This window comes from Pseudophryne corroboree, chromosome 7 (genome assembly GCF_028390025.1).
Source record: "Pseudophryne corroboree isolate aPseCor3 chromosome 7, aPseCor3.hap2, whole genome shotgun sequence".
NCBI lineage: Eukaryota > Metazoa > Chordata > Amphibia > Anura > Myobatrachidae > Pseudophryne > Pseudophryne corroboree.
This window is the reverse complement of record NC_086450.1, coordinates 244156083-244172208: the sequence shown is the minus strand read 5'-3', so window position 1 is coordinate 244172208 and position 16126 is coordinate 244156083. Positions and strand designations below refer to the sequence as shown.

The 16126-nt window shown below is 46.1% G+C and overlaps 1 protein-coding gene across 5 annotated transcripts in view; it reads left to right on the top strand.

Moving 5' to 3' along the window:
- Positions 1-16126, top strand: part of MYLK (myosin light chain kinase) — a 1073187-nt gene that overhangs the window by 880578 nt on the left and 176483 nt on the right. For all 5 annotated transcript variants that reach the window (XM_063934067.1, XM_063934064.1, XM_063934063.1 and 2 more), the window contains one exon: positions 10098-10251. In XM_063934067.1, the coding sequence (XP_063790137.1) occupies positions 10098-10251 (154 nt within the window). The remainder of the gene's footprint in view (positions 1-10097; positions 10252-16126) is intronic.

Below are 16126 nucleotides of genomic sequence, written 5' to 3'. Positions count from 1 at the left end.
CACCTGATCCGTGCAGTAAACTGAGATGACAGACTACTCAGTGTCTCAGTTCACTTTACAGATCAGATGACTGATAACTCGCCAGCAGGGACGGACTGAGGCCTTTTTCTGGCCCTGGCATCTGTGTGTGTGCGCGCTCGTAAATGGGGGGGGGGGGTGCACGCCGAGAAAGGGGTGCACGGATACTGCATATAGGGGCGTGGAAGGAGTCGGGAGCGTGGACTCATGGCATCCCGCCATATTGCTTAGCAGTGAAGGGCGCGACAGTGCAAATGGGGGTGCGCTGCGAGTCAGGGGGCGTGGACTCGCAGCCTGCCCCCATATTGCTTAGCATCGGGGCACTATGGGGGCGGTGGCAGCAGCGGGGGACAAAACAGAGAGCCGGGAGTTGCGCTGCACTCGTCGTTCCAGGCTCTCTGTCCCTGGGCGCAGGTAAGTATTTCTTTTTTTACTATAACTTTTTTTTTGATCCGTGAACAGGCTGTGGACACACATGGCTGATCACAGAAGTCTACTCGGGGCTCTACTTTCCATTCCAGCATTCAGCAAAGTCGGAGCAGGAGTAAATGAGAGGGGGGGGAAAACCTGCATAACACCATTTGAAAATGGCGTTATTATTGCAGGGCTCTCTCCGGTATTTTTTTGCAATTACATTTTACTTAATTTTAGCAGCTTTATTTTTCGATTACAAGTATGGGAAATGCGATCAGCTTACTAAAAAGAAATAAAAAAAATCTCCTCTAATTGCTCTTTCATACATTCCTGTGATACTAAAATAATTTGAAACTGGTGCGAAAACTGGTTGAGTACTATGTGGTCAAAATACAGGCATTCAACAGCAGAATACTGATGCATCCCGGTAAGTATTTTAACCCTACCACTAACCACCCTCTCCCACAGCCTAACCCTAACTACCCCCTGCTGCAGCCTTTCCCTAAAACCCCACAGCCTAACCTAAACCTCCCCTACCCCAGCAGCCATACCCTAACTCTTCCCCTAGTGCCTAACCCTAACCTAACTATTTACCAGCGGGATGTGTCGGAATTCTGTTTTTCGTGATCCCGTGGTCGGTCTTCTGACTGTCGGGATCTCGACTATCTGTATTTTGATCGCATCTTGTGAAAACACCCGTTTAACATTATTTTAGTTAAATAATATTGATAAATATGCCCGACAGTGAGATATCACATACAGGTAGTGGATGCTCATGATATCTAAGAGACGTGAGGCTGTCAGATAAAACGTTTGTTAGTCTAAAAGGCATTTTAACTGAACGTGTATGCCCAGCGTATTTTTCACATGTAAAAAGCTGCTGGCCACTCTCCATGTCAGTAGCTAGTGCTTAGTGTTGGGTGCATAGAGGGAGGTAACCTTAAAAACACTGAATATTATTATTATTATTATTATTCATTATTTCAGATGCCTCCTAGACTTTGTCATCCTAGGTCAGCCGCCTAGTATGTTTTAATGTGTAATTATTCTATTGATAATGGCCCTCATTCCGAGTTGTTCGCTCGCTAGCTGCTTTTAGCAGCATTGCACACGCTAGGCCGCCGCCCTCTGGGAGTGTATGTTAGCTCAGCAGAATTGCGAATGAAAGATTAGCAGAATTGCGAATAGAAAATTCTTAGCAGTTTCTGAGTAGCTTGAGACTTACTCCTACACTGCGATCAGCTCAGCCCGTTTCGTTCCTGGTTTGACGTCACAAACACGCCCTGCGTTCGGCCAGGCACTCCCCCGTTTCTCCAGACACTCCCGCGTTTTATTCTGGCATGCCTGCGTTTTTCCGCACACTCCCAGAAAACGGTCAGTTTCCGCCCAGAAGCACCCACTGTCAATCACACTCCGATCACTTCAACGATGAAAATTCTTCGTTCGGACGTGAGTAAATCTACTAAGCTTTGTGCTAAAATACTTAGCGCATGCGCACTGCGTACCATGCGCATTTTTGCCTTAATCGCTCCGTTTCGAAAATCGTCAACGAGCGAACAACTCGGAATGACCCCCAATGTTACGGCTGTTTTTAGATGCATCTCCTTGTCCTTCATTCTACACCACTAATGTATTTATTATTTATTACGTTACTCTCATCGCACACACACTGCACAGCACTTTACAGAGAATATTTCATTAATTCTTATCAGTCCCTGCCCCAGTTGAGTTTACAATCTATGGGCCTGATTCATTTTTTCTTGCTCTCTCTTATAGAAACATAGAATTAAAAGACAGATAAGAACCACTTGGCCCATCTAGTCTGCCCCTTTTTTTATCCTTTATGTAATCTCAACCCATTTTGAACCTTAGTTCTTTGTAAGGATATTCAAATGCTTATCCCAAGCATGTTTAAATTGCTCTACTGTCTTAGCCTCTACCACCTCTGATGGGAGGCTATTCCACTTATCTACTACCCTTTCTGTGAACCTTTCCTTTTTTGCTTTATTACGAACTTAGAATCAGGTCCTCCCTATATTCCCTAGCACATGGACACACATACACACAGTCACACACTAGAATCATAGGATTTTTTTCAGTAGCCAATTTACCTACCTGAGTGTGGGTGAAACTGGAGCACCCATAGGAAACCCTTACAAGCACGAGGAGAACATACAAACTCTGCACTTGTCCATGACTAGGAATTGAACTCATGAACTCTGTGCAATGAGGCATTAATGCTAACCACTACTGTTCACTCTCCTATCTCTGTGACAACATTCAGCATTACAAGTGTATGAAACAAGGTGTAAAATAAACTCTCTTCAAAATTCATGAGGCTGAACACAGCAAACACATATTTCATTTTTTTACATAATAATAATTTTGTATTTTGGATACACAGTGCATGTAGTATATTGGGCTGATAAGTTCCACCGAAGGCTGACAATAAGCATGAGGGACATTACACCATGAGGGGTTTGAGTGTTGCCCCTTTAATAATGTGCTAGTAGTTTCTTTTTTAAGGCAGTCAGCTTATTTTTAACAGCCAATAGTAGTTAAGTGGGGAGTAGTTTTTGTAGTTAACCACTTGCCTGTCGTAGTCGCATCAGATGCGACCACACCATGCTGGGCTTTCCCTGACAAGGTTGCATCTGATGCGGCCAGTCTGAAACGCCCACTGGGCAGCAGCTGGAAGCCGGTCAGTTGTACCTCCCAGCCCCACTGTACCTGTGGACTTGCCCACAGTGTATCCGATCACTGTTGGCGGCAGAGATCAGACAGGCCATCTGCACCCCCTCCTGCAGGCATCAGTGAAGCATTGTAGCTGGAGCTCTGCCTTCCCAACTTTAACAGTAGTGTGAGGTAGAATTTCCAGTTTTTGTGTATTGTTTATTAGTGTGTGTGCAGTGTCGGACTAGGGCATGAAGGGCCCACCGGGGAAAGGATGTGTGGCCAGCCTCCACAGAGGCTTGAAATACACAATAGTCTAGTGCAGTGTAATGCAACATATCTACCATGTATAATACAAGTGCACAGTCTGGAACCTGATCCTTAGAGGAAGGAGTGGGCACTCAGGCAGTGGGGCCTACCGGTGGTTTCCCTGGTACCCCTGTGGGCCAGTCCGACCCTGTGTGTGTGTATAGAACAGTAATTTGTTTGTTATGTTTTAGGCTTAGTGGGTGCACTCTTCTTGCAGAGGGGTATGTAGTGAACCAATTTTCTTGGACGGTAAATGGTTACACCATCTGAACAGGAGGGGAATGGAGAGTTAAACGCCAATGATTGGTTCTGTGTGGGTGTTTTTGGTTGTCCTGCACATTCTTTAGTGCCGCCACCATTTCAAAATTGAAATTTTAAAGTTTAATTTGTCAATAATAAATTTGACAACATTTTTAAAAGCCAGCACTGTTATATATATATATATATATATATATATATAAACCAATAAAGTGCAAATTTCTGGATGTGGTGAGTTAATTCACCTTGTGAAATGTGCAATATAAATAGACCAATGACTTATCTTACTCAGCTGATCTTCGGTCAAATGATCCACAGGTATAGGTATATTATTATTATTATTATTATCCTTTATTTATATGGCGCCACAAGGGTTCCGCAGCGCCCAATTACAGAGTACATATGCACATATTCAAAACAGGAAAACAGTGACTTAAAGTTGAAGACAATTTAGGACAAGTACAGGGTAACTAAGCATAACTACACCAGTAAATGACAGAGATAAGTTCCAGGTGGCCAAAAAACTGCGCGATTTGGGCAGTTGAGGATTATTAAAGTAAGAAAAGGATAAGCACATGAGGGAAGAGGGCCCTACTCGTGAGAGCTTACATTCTAAGGGGAGGGGTAGACAGACAGGGGTGACACAGACTGGGTACATAGAGAGCGTGGAACAGAGGGTTAGGATGAGATTTGGCTGGGTTTGGTAAAGAAATGGGTCTTAAGAGCCCGTTTGAAGTTTTGTAGAGAGGTGGAGAGTCTGAGGGGGAGAGGTAAAGAATTCCAGAGGAAGGGTGCAGCATGTGAAAAATCTTGGAGATAGGAGTGGGAGGAAGTAATCAGAAGACAGGAGAGCCGGCGTGCATTAGCAGAGCGAAGAGGACGGGTGGGAGAGTAAAGGGAGATAAGGTCAGAGATGTAAATGGGAGAGGAGTGGGTGAGTGCTTTGTAAGTGAGAGTGAGAAGTTTGAATTGGATTCTGAAAGGGAAGGGAAGCCAGTGAAGGGCTTGTAGGAGAGGGGAGGTGGACGTAGTGCGTTTGGTGAGGAAGATAAGCCGGGCAGCAGCATTGAGGATAGATTGGAGTGGAGAGAGGTAATTGTCAGGGAGGCCAGTTAGGAGGAGATTACAGTAGTCCAGTCTGGAAATAATCAGTGAGTGAATAATGATCTTAGTGGCATCCTGGGTGAGAAAAGGTCTGATCCTGGAAATGTTTTTGAGAAGAAAATGACAGGTTTGTGAGAGGTGCTGAATGTGTGGTTTGAAGGAGAGGGAGGAGTCAAGGATTACACCAAGACAGCGTACTTGGGGGCTAGAGGAGACAGTCGTGACATCAATGGATAATGAGCTTGTGGGAGGTGAGGTTGTGCGGGAGGGTGGGAAGATGATCAGCTCAGTCTTAGACATGTTGAGTTTAAGAAAGCGCTGGGACATCCAGGAAGAGATAGCAGAAAGACAGTTAGAGGCACAAGTGAGGAGAGCCGTGGAGAGATCAGGGGAGGAGAGGTAGATTTGAGTGTCATCAGCATAGAGGTGATACTGGAAATTAAAAGAACTAATGCGTTCACCTAAAGAGGACGTATAGAGAGAGAAAAGGAGAGGACCAAGAACAGAACCTTGGGGGACACCAACAGTTAGTGGTAGTGGGGCCGAGGTAGCATCATGAGAGGAGACAGAGAAGGAACGATCAGAGAGGTAGGAGGACAGCCAGGAGAGGGCAGTATCGCGTAGACCAAGAGAGTGAAGGATTTGCAGAAGGAGAGGGTGGTCCACAGTGTCAAAAGCAGCAGAGAGGTCAAGAAGAATAAGCAGAGAGTAGTGGCCCTTAGATTTGGCGGCATGGAGGTCATTGCAGACTTTTGTGAGGGCAGTTTCAGTGGAGTGGAGAGAGCGGAAACCAGACTGGAATGGGTCAAGCAGTGAGTGAGAGGAAAGAAAGGCAGTGAGGCGATTATAGACAATATGCTCAAGAAGTTTGGAGGCAAAGGGGAGGAGAGAGATGGGTCGATAGTTGGAGAGAGTGTTAGGATCAAGGGTAAGTTTTTTAAGAATAGGGGAGACAAGAGCATGCTTGAAGGCAGAGGGGACAGTGCCTGATGAGAGGGAGAGATTGAGAAGGTGGGCAAGATGGGAACAGGCAGAAGGAGAGAGGTAGCGGAGGAGGTGGGAGGGGATAGGGTCGAGTGGGGAGGTTGTGGGGGGGGGGAGGAGTGTATGAGGGCCATGACTTCCTCGCCAGATACATGGGAGAAAGATGTCAGAGTTGGTAAGAGGGATGGGGAGGGGTGGCAAAGGATGGGTGGTGGCTGGTTGCTGGACTGGTGGGATGTGATGTCCTGACGTATGGAGTCAATCTTGGATGTGAAATAAGTGGCAAAGTCAAGAGCAGACAATGAGGAAGGGAGAGGAGGTGGTGGTGGGCAGAGGAGGGAGTTAACAGTGGCAAAGAGGCGCCGGGGGTTGGAAGAGTGGGTAGAGATGAGGATTTTGAAGTATGATTGTTTAGCGAGGGAAAGGGCAGCACTGAAGGATGAGAGCATGAATTTGAAATGGAGGAAGTCTGCTTGAGAGCGTGATTTCCTCCACTGTCGCAGTACGTGAGCATTTTTGTAGATATCTGGTGCATTTGGTGTGCCAGGGTTGAGGTGTTGATCTGCGAGGGTGAATAGTGGTTGGCGGAGAAACAGAGTCAAGGGCTGAAGTAAGAGATGCATTGTATAGAGATGTGGCTTGTTCAGGGCATGTGAGAGAGAGAAGAGGAGAGAGAAGTGAGTCAAACAGGGAGGATAGGGATGAGGTGTCAATAGCCTCAATGTTACGCTTAGTGATGGTAGCCTTAGGAGGGAGAGATGGGGGAGCAGAGATAGATAAGTTGAATCAGAGCAAGTGGTGGTCAGAGAGGGGAAAAGGGGAATTGGAGAAATCAGAAATATCACAGCGGTGAGTGAAAACCAGATCCAGTGAGCTCCCGTTCACATGGGAGGGTGAGGTGGTCCACTGGAAGAGACCAAGTGAAGAGGTGAGGTTAAGGAGTTTAGAGGCAGGTGGTTTTGTGGGGTTATCGATAGGGATGTTGAAATCACCTAGGATAATGGAGGGAATGTCAGAAGAGAGGAAGTGAGGTAACCAGGAAGCAAAGTTTCCAAGGAATTTGGAGGAAATGCCAGGTGGACGGTAAATGACAGCAACTTGAAGATTAGTAGGTTGGTAGAGGCGTATTGCATGGACCTCTAATGTAGAGAATGTAAGAGATGGTTCTGGAGGTATAAGTTGGTATGTGTAGCTTGAGGGTAAAAGGATCCCAACACCACCCCCATGACGACCCCCAGGTCGGGGTGTGTGTGAGAATGTGAGGCCCTCAACAGAGAGAGAAGCAGGAGAAGCGGTGTCATAGGGAGTAATCCAGGTTTCAGTAATGGCCAGTCGATGTTTTAAAAACAAAAACAACTGTAGTGTCTACCATAAAAACCGTACATGAATACAATTGCCTCTAAGCTAGTCCCATAAAAACATTGTGAGCACATTTCTTTAATTAAAATACAGTTTAGTAAAATATTCCAGCCGCAAATTCAGGTAACACACGTACAAGAATTAAAAATCAATTGAGCTTATCTGTCCGCTAGGGAAGTATCGGGTGAGCACTGCAGTTAGTCCCAGTACCGTGTGCGCTATTCTCCATTGCATACATATATATGTTAGGAAAAACAATACTCTTCTTCTGAGCTACATAGATTTGAATATGTAAGTAATTACAGGCTGCTCTTCTCACTTAGAGGTCTATTTTCTAAGCCTTGGATGGAGATAAAGTCCCAGCTAATAGGATTCTGTCATTTTTCAAACCCAGCCTGTGACATGGCAGTTAGGAGCTGATTGGCTGGTACTTTATCTCCGTTGACTTTATCTCCATCCAGTGCTTAGTAAATAGACCCCATAGTTCCCTGTTAGGAAGAACTAGAACGCAAACAACAATAGTGAGTGAGCGCCTCACTGGTAAAGATTTTATCGGACCTGTGCCTATTAGTCACAAAATGTACAGTATATGAAAAAATACAGCTCCTTAGAGTATATTTATACAAATACAGAATGTTCCAATTTCAAATATTTATTAAACCTTTTTTTTCACATAAAATTCACATGATAAAACATTGGGGGTGATTCAGACCTAATCTCTGCTGTGTGTGTTCGCACAGTGGGCAGTCAGCAATAGACTGCTCATACGTATGCACCGCAATTCGCACACGCATCAGCAAACAACAACAGGCATCCCCGGACAGCGGCAGGCTGGTGCGAAAAAATTTCAATCGCACAGCCATTTGCAAGGTGATTGACAGGAAGAGGCCGTTTGTGGGTGGCAACTGACCGTTTTCTGGGAGTGTCAGGGAAAACGCAGGCGTTCACAAGCGTTTTCTGGGAGGGTATATGGCGTCACCTCCAGTCCCGATCAGTCTGTTCTCATCGCACTGTAGGAGTAAGTCCTGGGCTGCGCACAGACTGCACACAGTGGAAAAATCATTCAATGGTGAGTGAGCTGCAAATGGATTTGCAGTTGTCCACTGACTGAGGGTTTTTTGTTGCAGCTCGGTGTACACATGCGATCGCACACTTGCACGGCGAATATACACTCCCCTTGGGCAGCGACTATCGGAGCACAGCACAACAAATTTAGCAGCCAAGCGATCAGGTCTGAATCACCCCCATTGTTCGTTTTGACAGAAATCCTTTTCTCCTCTTCTTTTTATGAAGATCAGAGATTACAATAGTATGAATAATATATATGTTAAGTACAGGCAGGGGTGTATCTACCCATTGGCCAGGATGGCATTCGCCAGGGGCGCCAGCCGAGCAGGGGGCGCCGCCTGATGGTGCCACCCTCGGCCAATGGGTGGAATCCCTTAAGCCGTAGTGTCTGGCAATACCTGGTGTGCAAAGCTGCCTGGGATGGAGGGCGGAGTATTGCTCAGCAGGCAGAAGCTGGTGCCAGTGTCCAGCACCGCAATGCACTACAGGGAAGAAACTGAAAATAAACTACAACTCCCGGCAACCCTTGCTGTCAGGAGCTCCCAGCGGCAAGGGCTGCTGGAAGCTGTAGTTTTTTTCGGTTTCTTCACGTAGTTTGGTGCGGTGCCGGACACTGGGGCCAGCTCCTGCCTTCAGAGCAATCCTCCGCCCGCCATCACAGGCAGCTCAGCACAGCAGGTATTGCCAGACACTACGGCTATCTGCTGGGATGTTGTGGGGTGGGGAATAGGGCTATGTGCTAGGGTGGAACAAGGTCTATGTGCTTTGTGGGGAGGCTATGTATGTGCTGGGAGTGCGGAAGACTACTGCTATGTGCTAAGGGCAGACTACAGCTATGTGCTGGGAGTGGGATGGGGACTATGGCTATTTGCTTGGGGAGGTGAGGGGCTATGTGCAGGGAGGGGGACTATGGCTGTCTATGCTGGGAGTGAACTATTGTTATGTGAAGGGAGGGGGGTGGGGACTAATGTATGACTGTGTTGGGAGAGGTGGAGACTACGACTATGTGCTGGGGGGACTATGACTATGTGCTTGGGGAGGTGGGGGCTATGGCTATTTTTGGGAGGGGACTATGGCTATGTGCTGGTAGGGGGATGGGGACTATGACTGTGCTAGGAGGGGGGAAATAACTAGGTGCTGTGTTCTGGTGGGGGCTATGGCTATGTGCTGAGGGGGGACTACAGCTATGTACATTTGATTAGAAGAGTTAGGTAGTGCGCTGCGCTGCACTTCTTTGCCTTACTATTTGATTATACTACCTGGCCATGGGTGGCATTGCCTCCTCAGCCAGACCAGGCACTGCTGATGTCTTCTCAGTGTTATAAGAATTACTGTGTGGGCATAATGTGTAAAGGGAACTGCTACTGTGTGGGCAGGATGTGTATAAGGGTTACTACTGTGTAGCATAATTTGAATTGGGGGTACTGTTGTATGGTCATGCCCCTTTCACACAACATCATGTCCTTTTTTTGCACATGCACCTTCCCTATTTCAAATACGGGGGGCGCCAGTCCCTTACTTTGCCAGGGGTGCCCGGACCCCTAAATACACCCCTGAGTACAGGTAACATGAAAATGCGCCACTAGTTAGTTTTATTCAAGCAATTGAAATTGCCTGCAGAGCCTAGCAGCTGCCAATGTCTGCCCCCCATTTTTCACTAGCTCCAAGCAGTCAGTTATATACGGTAACTGTACCCACTTTTAGACCTGTCATTTCTGTCCTTGATGTTGGTCTGAAGCATTTACAGAAAGTAAGGATTGTCAACAGTACCCAGAAAATAGGGTCACTTTACTGTGCCTGCAGTCTCTTATAACTTGACTGCTTTGATGTGCACCAGGTCTCCCGTAGTGGAGCAGATAGGGTGAAGTCAGAGGGCATCTGTCCTCATTCTGTGCTTTTCCTACTGACAGATCAAAGTGAGTGAATTCATCAAAGTGGAGAACACAGAGGACACCAGCACACTGACAATCTCATCGGCACGGCAGGAGCACTGCGGCTGCTACACTCTGGTTGTGGAAAACAAATACGGCTCCAAGCAAGCTCAGATTAACCTGACTGTATTTGGTGAGTGTGAGAAGAATATATAAGTAATAAAGAAGTGGCCATAAATAAGGGTCATTTAATCTATGTTGCGTACAAATTATATATGCTGAAATAATTCATACATAAGATGCAATATCATGCCATACTGTATATAAAAAAAGCTGCTAATACAATTCACAGATTTCTGTGTAAAAGTTTCTGAAATTTATCAGAAGATATTTGAGATTGACAGAAATATAGTTTTGATTATGGAAGGGGGGAGTTATGACTATTTTCCTACACACTGCAGACTTTCCTGTCCATAATTCATAGTTGCCGACATCCTGGCTGCTCTCTTCAGGAGAGAGCAGCCAGGTCGGCTCAGCAGGGGTCGATCTGCAGTATTAACCAACCTTAGACATACCCCCAGTGGTCCACTCTTCAGACTGTCCCTCTGTCCCACCCGCAGGCTGCAGTGTCTACACAGGCAGGGGGAGGTTTGGGGGACACTGTGTGAGGATGACCAGTATTTAAGGATAAATGTACTACAGCAGCACATATCGTGCCGCTATTGCTCTTCCTGCTTGCCTCTGTACCGAGGCGAAGCAGTAGCACCAAGATGTTTTAAAATCTCGGCTGCCGTAGAGTGGGAATGAAAACTCCCCCTTCCGACGATGCTTGTCAGACCCCCACAGCACATCAGCCTAGTGCCGATGCACTGTGTTTCACCCCGGCGTGCTCACTGGGCATGTGGAAGATCTTGCTACTATTGCAAGATCTCCCGTACGCACCCCTGTGCTGGCAGCCGCCGCAACCACTACAGTGGCTGTTAATAGGGCAACAACTCCTGCAGCTGTTGAAATCGATACCGTCAGGTGTCGTAACGGTCAGTGCCACTGACTGATCTTACGTAGCCCAGCATATTAGTGTGCTATTTTACAGATAGCAGCACCAATAATGACACCGATGATGTCACTTGCCACACATTGGCACAGTAATACATGCGGAGCAGTGGGATCAGTGGATCATACATCTACCCCTTAGTCTGGACCTATCTGCAGTTACTGTAGTGGGATGCAGTTAGTTTGCCAGCAGTCGGGATCCCGGCGGTCAGGATACCAATGCTGGAATTCCGACTGTTGACAATTCCGACAGCTGGAATCGCAGCTAACAGGGGCTATTCCCACTTGTGGGTGTCCACAACACCCATAGGGTGGAATTCAATTGTTTGAAAAGTAGGTTGGGTGTCTGTTTTTTCCTGTCTATTAGATAGGAAAAACAGACACCCAACTGACTTTTCAAACAATTGAATCTCCCCCATAGAGTGGGAGTAGAACCTGTGGCTAGTGCAGCGAGCCACTGAGCCTGCAAGGGGCCTCTTTGCGCTAGCCCCGGTGCCGGCATACTAACGGCCCGGGATGCCGTTGTCGGTATACTGACGACCAGCATCCCGACCGTCTGTAAATCATACTGAACCCACTCTAGTAACTCTCACATACTGAGATGAACTCCTGCTATTCCTCTCGTCATGCATGTAAACCCTGTACATGTGAAACAGAGAATTTATCTGTACCATTAATACCACACCAGAAGGATTCCACAATCCCTCTGTACATTCCATTTCCCCCCAGTAGTAACTAAACAGATGAAATTATAAAAAGCTTTAGCTCTGCAGCTGCTGATAAGCTTCTTTTGAATATCTTCTGAATCCCAAAAGGAAGCCCTGGTGGTCACTGTAACCAGTGGTGCCAAGGAGGGGATGAGGGTGGAGTGGGTACTAATTACCTTGGGCCGTCGGAGGGGCCTGGCAGGAGCCCGGTTCCGCGCTCTTCCCTCACCTTCATCTCTTACCTGTCAGACAGACAGCAGCTGCAGCCTCTCTCCCTAGTCCAGCATACGCTGATGTATGCCGTAGGGAGACTGCTGCCATTGGACAGTCTCCTCTGTTTGTAGGTGGGGGGGGGGGGGGTAGCGATCGCACTGGTCATGCATCCCCCCATCCTATTTTTTTAAAAGGTGGTGGTGTCAAACCTCAGTGATTAGGCCACGCCCCCAACTTTACCGGGACAATCTCTCTATGACCCTAACTGTAATATTATGCAAGGTGAGTTACCACAAAGCCATAGACAGGATCAGATTAGCATTTTTAGCTATTTATAGCACCTTTTCATCATTTATTTCAGTAATCTAACCCCACATGCAGGCCAGTGTAACAACAGGAAGTGCATAAATATTATTTTTTGGTCCCTATGATTTAGATGGATCATTATAGACTGTCCTGATTTCCATATATTAATACTCTGCAGGGACGCAAGTCATACCAGGCGCCCGGAGGCGAAATAGAAATAGGTGGTGTCCCTCCAGTAGCTCCAGCTTGCACATGTGCTGTCGTCCCAGCGACTTGCCAATGGTACATCTGGGAGAATAAAGATGCCTTATTGCATCTAATTGTGGCGATAAAGAATCTTTATTTTCTGGTGCTGGCTGCAAATGATGATAAACAGAGCCCTGATGGTTTTTATATCAAAGCTCGGAGAGAGATAAAATTGTGAGAGAAAAAGTACCATCCAATCAGCTTCTCCATTACAACTGAGATGCAGTGAAGACTCTTCTATATTTTCTATTATAACAAAGCATCTACTGGTCAAATTATCCTAAACAAATTTTGTCTGGTTAATATAAGTTTGGTCATAATTAGACTGCTATGGAAGAACACACACTATACTGTTTATTTGTTGTCTCCTGATTGTGAGCATTACTGGAGTGACAAAAATCATCTCACTCTATTTGTTTATAAAACCTATTTCTCCTGCAGGGTACACAGGTTATCCACAGGATAAACATTGGGATTTGAGGTAGCGAAAGCAGATTGGCACCAACGGTCAAAGCTTTCGGCCTCCCAGAATACAACGGGCTAGTCCCCTATATCCCTGCCTCCTGGCTCAGGCTTTTCAGTTTTTTTGTTTGGTGCGGCAGGAGCCGGACCATGGTCAGTGGGCTGCTGGTTTTTAGCAGCCATAAGCTTTTTATTATTTTATTATCATAGTCTTACTCTTTTTTTGAGTGATCTTTCTAAAAAGCGTCTTATACGTACCTTAGAAAGAGTTAGTCCAACAACTCCCTGCCGGGTCGTGACAATGCTTTCCCACGTGTACAGTGCTGTTTCGGTGGGCGTCTATGTATGATGTACTAGCAAGTCCAGCAGACATTACCAGGCTGTGGCCGGAAAACGGGGAGAAGGTAAGGCATCGGTTGCACTTAGCAGGGGAAACGCAAGACACATCCGCACTGTTTCGGGATGGAGACTACCGAACAGTCGCCGACATGGCTGACACCTCGGGTGCACCAGTGCTAGGCCTTAGGGATCATAGGCTCCAGGAGTAGTAAGAGGCCGTGATCCGTGGGGATGACGTCAGCAGTGGAGAGTAAGACGTTCCCCTGGTCGCCCCTTTCCTCAGTTCATGACCAGTTTTCTCATAGTTTCCCGCCATGAACTGATTTCCCGCTTCTGTCTGAGATGCTGTGTATCTAAAAGGACCCATTCGCAGCATAGGCAGCTGTATGACTGGTGCGTCGGTGTACACTTGGGTGTCTGTGTTCACTGTAGGTCACGGGGCAGTTGTGTATACTAATAGCATCTAGATCCACTCAGCGTTCACTAACGTTTTGCTCGATCCTGGAAGCAGGGTGAAGTCTCCCTGTATCCCACTCTCCTGAGCTGGGTGATACAGCACTAAGTCTCTACCATTGAGTACGAATAGTTGGATAAGTGCCTTATGCATATGAGTCTGTAAACTATTGCAGCTGTTTCTTTCGCTGTCTGACTGAATATGTTTAAAGTCCTATATAAGGTAATGCAGTAATATGGTTCTCCTACATACTTGAAATGTATCTGTAGTTGAATATGTGCTCATATTGCTTATTATACTAATGTATAACCTGTGACTGATTGCTAGTATGATTGCTGACTTTACTATTTTCTTTCAGTTTCTGTGTATTCTGATCCTCAATGCTGGTGCAGAGCAGGGTAGGATTGGATTGTATATCACATTAACAAGTTTTAAAGTGATTTCAGTCACAAATTGTGTAGTTAACACTGTACAGGTGTGTGATTTGTTTATCATGTCTAAGAGAGACAAGGTTGAGGAGGATACACTCTCCACAATAGCACCAACACTTATTTCATGTTTGTCTTGCAAAACTGGATTAACCTCTCTGGATCTGGTTCAAAATGGATTATGTGCAAACTGTTTCAGTTTTCACCAAAGCTTCCTGAATAATCCAAGGAAGGCACACGTTCAGATGGAACCCCCATGGGCTACTTTTGCACAGACACTATCCAGTATAGCTGAGCGGGTAATGTCTGCTCCTATACCAAGGATAGATTACCCTATTAACCCTTAAATACAACATTCCACCTGGGGTTTATCACATCCAGTACAGGAATCTGCAGCCTTTCAACAAAAACAGGCTGAAAGGCCGATGGAAAGTAAATCACATAGACATGAAACAACATCTTCACAGTCTACACATTTCAGATGGGAACTCGTCGGAGGATGAGGACTCATCGCACTCCGGGTCTGCATACAGAGATGAGGATGAAGGTCTCAGGTCAGTGGACACACCTGAGATAATGAGTGCTATGAAAGCCATTCTATCCTTAGAGGAAGCAGCAGAGCCTTTGTTAAAATCTAAGGCACCTGTGTTTAAACGTCCCAAAACAGTTAGGACTGAATTTCTTGGGTCAGAATAGCTGATGGAAATTATGCAAGAGGCTTGGGTAACACCCAGTAAGAAGTTTAGAATTCCAAAGAAATGGAATTCCTATTATCCTCTTCCAGCTGGAGACTGTTTTAAAAGTTGATACGCAAGTCATTCGGTTCTAAAAACCATTTTCTCCTTGTCTGGGGCAATCATAAGACCAGCCATGGCTTCAGCCTGGATGACAAAAGCAGTGGCTGCCTGGGCTGATGCATTGGAGGTTGAGCTTTCATTGGCATCTAGAGAGCAAAAATCCCATATTGCAAATATCAAACAGGCGGGTATTTTATGGAAGATGCAGACTTGAATATGGGTACAATTGCCTCTCAGGCATCAGCAGTAGCAGCTTGCAGAGGAGTTTGGCTATGTACATGGAAAGCTTACTCAGAATCCAAGAAGGTTCTGGAGTCTTTGCCTTTAACTGGAGATATTCTTTTTGGTAAAGAATTAAACCGTATTTTGGAGTCAGAAGCAGACTCCAAGAAAATAAAGTTTCCTTCCACACACAAATTCAAGCCTAGATTTCCAGTTTTTTGGCCCTTTCGGACTCAAGGAAAAGCAAAAGGAAAGGGTTATGGCAAACAGTTTCGATCTGACAAGTCTGGTAAGACTAAAAAGCTACCAGATAGCCAGCTTCCAAGTCAGAAGATAAGCCACCACCCTGATGGTGCGGGCCTCCACCTGGGGGACCCCAGGGTCGGAGGCCGTCATCTTTATTTCGCACAGATCTGGCAGTAGTCTACCACATATGCCTGGGTAGCGGTATCTCACAGTTATGTGTTTGCTTTCAAGAAACACCCTCCTCAAAGGTTTTTTTGTACCAGCCCATCTTCAGTGGAAACGAAGGACAGGGCTTTGCAAGAGGCAGTTCAGAAGTTGCTTCAGTCCGGAGTGATAATTCCAGTTCTTCCTGTGCAATGAGGAAAAGGTTTTTATTACAATCTGTTTCTATTCCAGAATCCAAATGGGTCATTCCGGCCTATACTCAATCTCAAAGTGCTGAACAAGTACATTTGGGTGCCTCAGTTTCATATGGAAACTTTACGTTCCATTGTTTTGGCCATGGAGCTGGAGGATTTTATGGTATCTCTGAATATCCATGATGCTTACCTCCATGTTCCTATAGCACTGTACCATCAGCGCTATCTCAGATTTG